The sequence below is a fragment of the Phodopus roborovskii genome, unplaced genomic scaffold (assembly GCF_943737965.1).
Source record: "Phodopus roborovskii unplaced genomic scaffold, PHOROB, whole genome shotgun sequence".
Classification (NCBI taxonomy): Eukaryota; Metazoa; Chordata; class Mammalia; order Rodentia; family Cricetidae; genus Phodopus; species Phodopus roborovskii.
Window position 1 is genome coordinate 1,854,643 of NW_026126550.1, and position 8,368 is coordinate 1,863,010.

The 8,368-nt window shown below is 45.8% G+C and overlaps 1 protein-coding gene across 1 annotated transcript; it reads left to right on the plus strand.

The window, feature by feature from the left end:
• Window positions 1–456: 456 nt before the first annotated feature.
• Window positions 457–8,159, plus strand: Mro (maestro). The gene is made up of 5 exons (XM_051201267.1): window positions 457–552; window positions 2,536–2,682; window positions 4,185–4,370; window positions 7,670–7,777; window positions 8,056–8,159. Exons 1-5 carry the CDS (start codon window positions 457–459, stop codon window positions 8,107–8,109), a joined length of 591 nt encoding a protein of 196 aa, XP_051057224.1. The 3' UTR covers window positions 8,110–8,159.
• The last annotated feature ends 209 nt before the right edge of the window (window positions 8,160–8,368 follow it).

Here is an 8,368-nt window from a genome sequence, read left to right on the forward strand (position 1 = left end):
CATCCTCTCCAAAGCTGGTCTAAAGTCACCACAGGCTCCATGAGACTGGGTCTCCTAAAAAAAAAAAAGTACCATCATTTTCTTGGTGGGAGGGTCTGGGGGAATCTTTAAGAAACACAAAATTTCAACCACCTCTTACTTTAACTCTTGAGGTTTCTGTGGGTGGGGGATCAAGAATCTGAATTGTATTTCTTGAGTAACTGTGATACAATGAGCCTATAGGGTAGAGGAATGGGGGCCCGAGGATTGATCCCCAGAATCCTTAAGGATCTGTCTTGAAAGCTTCTGACCCTGTCCTGTGAATCCTAGCTCATCACCAAGGTGAAGACTACCACTGTCTTTGTGTTCTTTCCACAACAGGGCTCACTCCACACAGCAAGGGTCAGCAAGACTGACCCTTCAAGTGAGTGTTTGTGGCTGACATGCTGATTTTGTTCTCCCTTTCTTTTTAGTTTCATGGAACAAACACAGAGACTCCTGAGCCAGCCCCCTCCCATCCCTACTTCCCAGGCCAAGAAGAAAAGGATATTGGTGCGATCTTTCTTTTCCAAGGTCAGACACAAATGCCCCTTCCTGGTTACCACTGTATAAGATGTCTACCCACTTGCTCTGTGGGTATAATTGGCTTTGCTGGCTGGGGTTCCTTCTAGAAGCCATGTAGACAAGAATGGAGGATAAGATGAGAGGGGTTCAGCTTGCTGCTAACTCAAAACTTAAAAAAAAAAAAAAAAGTGAACTGCAATAAATACTCAGAAATAGCAAGGATGCTGGAAAGTTACAATGTCTTCTCCCCAGTGCTGAGCACACAGCCTGATCTGGACCCTGCATTCATTCCTGCTTCCTAAGGATGGGGTAGCTTTTGTCCTTGATTTTCTCTCTCTCTCTCTCTCTCTCTCTCTCTCTCTCTCTCTCTCTCTCTCTCTCTCTGGCCATTCCACTATGAATTCAGGTGTTCTCCCATCATGATGCATGTGTGGAGGTCAGGGGGCAATCTTGGATGTCTGCCTCACCTTCCACCTCTTTTGAGCAAGGGCTATCTTCTTTTTACCATATAGCAGCCACCTCATACACCTGGAGATTCTCCATCTCCCATCTTACCAAGGTAAACTGGGGTTATAGACAAGTGCTATTGTGCCTGGCTTTACATGGGGCTCAATCTCAGATCTTTATGCTGGCATGGCAAGGGTCTTACCCATCATCTCTCTGGTCCCTCACTGGGCTCTTTCATTATCTGGGGGCTGATTCTAACGTGGGCCACCATGTTCTGTGTCCTGAAGAACACTAGTGCCTTCTTGTCATTGGAGCTCATCCGCTCACTAGGGAGGCGGCTCATCTGATCACGAGAAAGGTGGCCTCCATCTTTTCTATATCTTATTTTACAGTTACTTAGTATTTAGATTTAGAAGTATAGGATTTTGTATAGAAGTGCAGTGTTTTCCCATTGTGTTGTTTGCTGCTTCTCTTCCTCCTTCTTTGCTCAGATACATGAACTCAGAAGTTGGGACTCAAATGTTCTGAAATGTTTACAGATGTGCAATTGGTATTTGTTGAGATATTGCCAATTGAGTCACATGCTAGTGAGGGGCTGAGGACAGTGACTACTGAGAAAGGTCTGTCGGGACTCATTGTATATAGCTGGATGGAGATGCAGGGACATCAGTCTGACTGTAGAGGTATCAAGACAGAACTGGAAGAGAGGAATTGGATAAAGCAGGTATCGTACAAACATGCCATTCATTTTATTTAGCTAAAAGTACATCAGAAGGGTGAGGAGGGGCTGGAGGAGGAAGAGGACCAGGGAACTTTTCAGAGAGGAAAAGTAACAGCACAGCATACACTGTAAAAAGGACCTGTGTCTCATGGACAACTCTTTTTCCCTCAGCCGTTGTCATACAGTTCACCATTGTGTGTTTCTCTCCAGAACTCCCAACCCCACCTCAACACCAGCCCTGTCTTATTTTCTCCACCAACACCTCCATTCTGTAGACAAATGTATTTGTCAACAAAAGAAAATCATCTTTAAAGGTTGGGGTGTAGCTTAGTGGTGAGGTGAGAGCTTAGTTCATGCAAAACCCTGCTCTAATTCCCATTCACACACACACACACACACACACACACACACACACACACACACACAGAGAGAGAGAGAGAGAGAGAGAGAGAGAGAGAGAGAGAGAAATTCAAAAGGGCTCAACTCTATTCAAATTTCTCTTTCCTTCTATACTATGATAACTAAACATTCTCTCCCCCACCCCCGTGTGTGTGTGCGCACAATGCCAGATGCCATTATCAGATGTTTTCTTCATTGTACTCCACTCTTGCTGGCTTTGACTCACTGATTTGGCTGGCTGCCTGGCCAGTGAACTTCAGAGTTCTTTCTTTGTCTGTCTTCCCAGTGCTGAGATTCTAGGTACATATTGAGGCACCCAAAATCTTATGTGGGTGCTGGGACCTTCATGTTTGTAGAGCAAGTACTTTACCAACCAAGCCATCTTCCCAGCCTCTGAATTAACACACTTTTGACCCACTACCCAGGTCTCTTGGAAACTGAGGTTTCTGAAGCCGGATCCTTTGGAGAATGTGCTTTTCATCTTGGCAGAAAGAGCCCGGGATCCTAATGCTAAAAAGCGCCATCTGGCAATGAGAGGCCTGGGCACCGTGGCCAGTGAAGCCCCTGACAAGGTAGGGGGAGGTGAAGTTGAGACCGCCTTCCAGAGACTGGAAGCCCTCGGGACATGGAGTCCCCACAGCTGGGGCAGGTGTCCATGGAAAGCTAACACGGTAACAAGTCACACAGACCTAGCAGCAAACAGGGGTATCTGAGTTCAGGGGCCTGGGTATGGAGCTCAGGTTCTCGCAAGGCTGCAAGGCACGGCTGGCTAGACTGTGTCTTTCAAAAGCTAAGAGCACTTTTCCAAGAGTGCCTTTTTGTAGAACTGACTCTTTCAGTGGTAGGACTGAGGTCTCTTCCCTTAGCTGTCTACTGCCCCGCCCCCCCCCCTCCCGCCAGTGCCCAGGATCCACACTCTCAAAACATGATAACCTGTCTCTTCAAGGTGTCTCTCACTCCTGTCTGCTCTACAGGAGTCTTATGTAATGTAGCTTAGCAACCAGGAGAGACATCTGGTTACTTTTGTCACATCAGGCTAGAAGCAAGCCACCGGTTCTTTTTACATGGGAGAAGAACAGATTATATAAGGGTGTGACTCACTCAAAGTCATTGCAGGGAGGGGTGTGCGTGGCAGCTCGCCTCAGCTCTGTCAGCCTTGGGAAGTGAAGCTACTGCTGGACTGATGCAGGTTCATACCACCCTCCTTGAGAGATTAAATGGTTTTCTCATTTTTGTTTGTTTAGTGAGGGACCCTTTCACACCCTATCCTTAGCACCTGTCCACATCGATACCATTTTATGCCCTCTCCATTACGAAGGCACAGAGCCCTCTGAAGGGCCCTGGGACACTCTTGTCCACCCTGTGCTCTTGAAGTACCTCCCCAGCTCCATCGCCCAGACACCTCATTTCCGTTTGTCCTTTCTGTTCTGTACTCCTAAGATCTAGGAAGGCTCTTGGGCTGGGTTACGAGAGAGACATTTGTGCTTGGATAAGAGTTGGTGGCAGTCAGAAGAAAGTGTGTGTGTGTTTGTCTGTCTGTGTGTGTGTGTCATGTATATTATATATTTTATTACATGTGGACGATGTGAACAGAGAGAGAACCGCTTGTGAGGAGGAAGGGGAACAGCAAGAGGGGTGGCTAGGGGAGGATGGGAAGGGTAGTGGGGGATGAGTGTGAACGAACTACAATGATGTAGATGTTTAAAAGCCAGAATGAAACATTGTTTTGTTCTTTGTTTGTTTTACATTAACTAAAAATAGTAACTTAAAGAAAGTCAGGGCTTCTCAACCCCAGCTTGCGACTACTAGAAGATTAGGGATGGAGTTGCTTTTCAACTAGGTGTGTGTGTGTGTGTGTGTGTGTGTGTGTGTGTGTATGTGTTATCAGTGTGTTAGAATGTGTATGTGAGTGTGTGTGTGTGGTGACTGTATGTGTGAGTGTGTGTTAGGGTGAGAGTATGTTGTCAGTGTGCTAGAATGTGTGTGTGAGTGTCTATGTGGGGTGTATATGGGGTGGTGTGTGTGTGTGTGTGTGTGTGTGTGTGTGATACTAATGCTTTTCTAACCTTGATAGCAGGTGAGAAAGTACAAGAAAATTTTTCTTGACCTCCTGGTGCATGGACTATATGACCCTGTAAGTTCTGAAGTTATCCATGAGAGTGTGAAGACTCTGACCATCATGCTGGGCAAGATCCAGGGCCAAGGCCTGGGCTCCTTCTTCATAGATATCACCCTTCAGACCAGGACTTTACTGGATGATGTAAGTGAGAAGGGTAAGCACAAAATCTTGGGCTGTGCAATCATTTTGGGTTAGAAATGAGAATCCGGAGCCATGTGGTGGTGGTGCATGCCTTTAACCTCAGTAGAGGCATAGGCAAGCCAAGCAGAGGCACAGGCAGGCTGATCACTGTGAGTTTGAGGTTTGCCTGGTCTACATCGTGAGTTCCAGGACAGGTAGGAGGTAGAACTACATAAAGAGACCCATATCTCAAAAAAACAAAACAAAACAAAAAGACAAAAAAAAAAAAAAAGAAAAGAAAAAGAAAAAGAAAAAGAAAGAAAGAAAGGAAGGAAGGAAGAAAGAAAGAAAAAGAAATGAGAATCCTGGATAGTGTGTTTCTTAGGAACAAGGTCTACATTACTTGATAGTTTATGAATTTTATTGAGGGACTTAAGGGTGGAGGTTATAGAGAACATAAATGATATATAGTATCTCATATTCCCTCTTGAGGAGTTTTCATGTCAATAGGGGAGTGTATATGCCTACTAGTGATGATAACAGTGATGGTGATGATGCCAGTCTGTGCTCAGCACTCCCTTCTATGTAACAAGTTAACGTTTAGTGAGCCCTTCCTGTGTGTCACAGTGCCAGGCAATTGCCATGGATACTTATGCAATCCTTACAACAACCCTCTTTGGTGGGTGCTACAATGATCTTTATTATATAATGGGGAAATTGAGGCCCAGAAAGATGAGGACCTGCTCACAGTTCACAGAGCCAGGATGCATCCAGAAAGTGCGTCGTCTGCCTATAGCCCTGCTCTGTTAGCCACAAGATAAAATGTGCCAACCAAGCAGTGATCGGGTGCAACATATAGCCCATAACCAACTTGCAGGTGACAATCAGCCAGCACCTGTCAGACATGCCTCAGACCTTTATTTATCATAACCCAGAGCAACTTCCACCTGTCCCTCCCACCCAAATTCCTCCCTGGAGCCACACAGAGAAAAGGAGAGACACTGTGCTTGCAGAACTCAGAACTTAAATCAGAGCTGTTAGCACGCTTGTCTGTGCCCATCCATTCCCCACATGGACAGATGGGTAGCCCAGGCTGGCCTTGATCTCATGGCAATCCTTCTACCTCAGGTCCTGAGTGCTGTGATTATAGGCATGAACCACTACCCCTGCCTAGATGTTTGCTGTCCAGTGCAAACCTATTTTGTCTGAGGAGGGGTGGGGAGATGTCTACATTAACACCCTAGGATGTCAGCACAAATCTTGAAGACATACCCTTAAATCCTTCTGGTGTTACTTTTAAAACCCACTTTGAATGTCTTTTTTTTTTTTTTTTTTTTTTTTTTTTTTTTTTTGAGAATCCTTCTTAGCCATGTAGAAAAGAAAATCCTCACACAGCACTGCCTATTGGCAGAACCTATGTGAGAGTTACACTCTAAACATGGCCAGCTTCATGCTATGTTTGTCAAGATATGTATTCCCCCCCACACACACACTAGATGATTGTCACACTCTTGGGAGACAGGTACTTGGCGTATGTACTCCTGTATGTGGGTCTCAGGGGAGGGTTGACTTGTAGCAAGTTCTTACTAAATTTTATTTAAACATACTTACACACTGGACAGAGCAATAAACAGGATGCCACCCCAAGGCAATTTACATGAGTCACTTGTGCTAAAATCTAGTTTTGAATAGTTCACAAAATGATTGGTGCTGGCTCAGTCTTTGTGGCCCACTTCTGGATGCTTCTTTCCCTTAGGGGAGGCCCACCCCTTGTCATCTCTGGTTTCCCTGGAGCCTGCACAAGACCATGAAGCGTTGATATAAAGATCTGTATCAACAGGGTGGTGGTGGTGCACGCCTTTAATCCCAGCACTAAGGGAGGCAGAGGCAGGTGGATCTCTGTGAGTTTGAGCACAGCCTGATCTATAGAGAGAGTTCCAGGACAACTAGAACTACACATAGAAACCTTGTCTCAAAAACAAAACAAAGCAAAATAAAAAAAAACCCAAACCAAGCCAAATCAAAACAAATGAAACAAAAATCTGTGTACCAAAGTCAGGAGACTGGGTGCCCACATTGGTAGCCTATCTTGTGGTATGACCATGGACAAACCCTGCTATTCTCTGAGCCTTGATCTCCTTGCCTAAGAAGGCAGATGTGTAGAGCAAACAGTTTGTGTGGAGAGAGAGGCTGATAGGCTCCCAAGGAAGAGCTAACAGATGAGAGTAGAGGCAGGGAGAGCTGCGAGGGTGTTGGGGGAAGAAACAAGATCTCGTGGTCAGCAGAAGAAACTCAGACAGTAGGGAGAGGAGATATGGCTAAAATGATGGGAGGGAAAAAGAAGAAGAAAAGAAAGAGATGAGGAGGAGGGAGAGGGGGAAAGGGAGGGGCATTGGAAAGGGAGGGAAAGGAGATAAAGAACTGAGAAATGAAAGTAGGAAATCTTTAGATGACATCACGGAAACTACTCCCAGATTGAAAGGAAAATCAGTCTGCCACCACTGGTGATGGATGCCCACTTGTAATGTACAACTCAGAATGATGGTTGTGACCTGCTCTGATGGAGATCTGATGATGGTGATCCACCTTTGTTTGTATTTTGTTGATGAAAACCCACAGGAGAATGACAGTGTGCGGTACTGGGCCTTTGTTCTATTTGGGCAATTGGCTGCATTTGCTGGACAGAAATGGAAGAAATTTTTCACTCACCAGGTTAACCAGACACAGGATTCCCTCCTGACCCATTTACAGGACAAAAACCCTCAGGTTGCCAAGGTGAGGGAGCCATTCTTAGCTCACTTTGTGAAACCTCTGCTGTCCCTAGAGGGGTGGTGACAGCTTACTAAGCGGAAAAGCCAAGCCCAGAAGTTCTTGCCTGTTAGTATGGCCTATAGGGTATCTATGTAAAGCTGGGCAAAGGAGCCCCCAGGGTGCAGTCTCCCCCACTTCTTCTTTGACCTGTCTCTGCCCAATCCAACATCTACGGGTGCTAGCTAGATAGGTAAAGCTAGCCCCCAAAGGATGACTGGGGAGGTACAAAGAGTTCTACAAAAATCACTTTAGGGGAGGAGAGGAAGAGAGATGGGTGTAATTGTGTGTACGTGGAAGACTGTGCCCTCTCCAGGTGCCACAGACTGAGCCATTTCTTGAGCAGAAATCCTTTAAGTTTCAAGCTCAGAAATGACCTGTACATTACTTTCCCAGCCTTGGTGGCTCTGACCTTAGATTGGCTATAGTCTTTTGGGACTCCCTTCCCCGCCTGGAATTCTAGAATTCCCTCATAGCTTGGACAATTGGAGGGCAATGTTATTTTCCCTCAGGCTTGCAAAACGACCATTCGAGCCTGTGTTCCATACCTGAAACCCAGGAGTGAGCAGCGTTTCCAAAGTGAAGAAGATCAAAGGAACCCCAGGCTTTCCCAGCAGCTGGTGAGTGAGCCAGAGAGTGTTCTTCTGAAAGTCCCTCACCTTCAGGTACTTAATGCATGAGTGAGGCCAGTGTATCAGGAAGTTACCTTCTCCTACCTCCTGAAATAGCTCAGGCTAGTATTGCAATTGCAATGGATCCATAAGGCGATGTAAATGGCAAAATTCCCGAAAGATGATACTCAGTATTATCATTCTCTCAGTTCTAGTCATCTGCTGTGTCCACTCATGCCTTCTGTGTGGCAACCTCCTTCACAGGTACCTTTTCTAATTTCTTACAGAGCCATTATCATCCTGAGGTCCTGCTGTTCTTCTATGCTAATAAAATCCTCTAAGTCCGGAGCAGCAGAGAAAATGGCTCCATGTGAGTGCCCAGTTCCGGGCATCCTGTTCCTACTGCTGTCTCATTGGGTACCTCTTTGACTCTTCTCATGTGATTGCAACAGAAAAGAGGATGTCAGAGAGCAACTGAGTGGAAAGAAAGAAATCACCCTGGAAGTGCACCTGCACCAAAGTAAAATTCTACATCACCTTCACGGATCTCATTTCTTCCCTATACAAACAGATTTGCCGAGAGGTGTATATTTCCTTTTC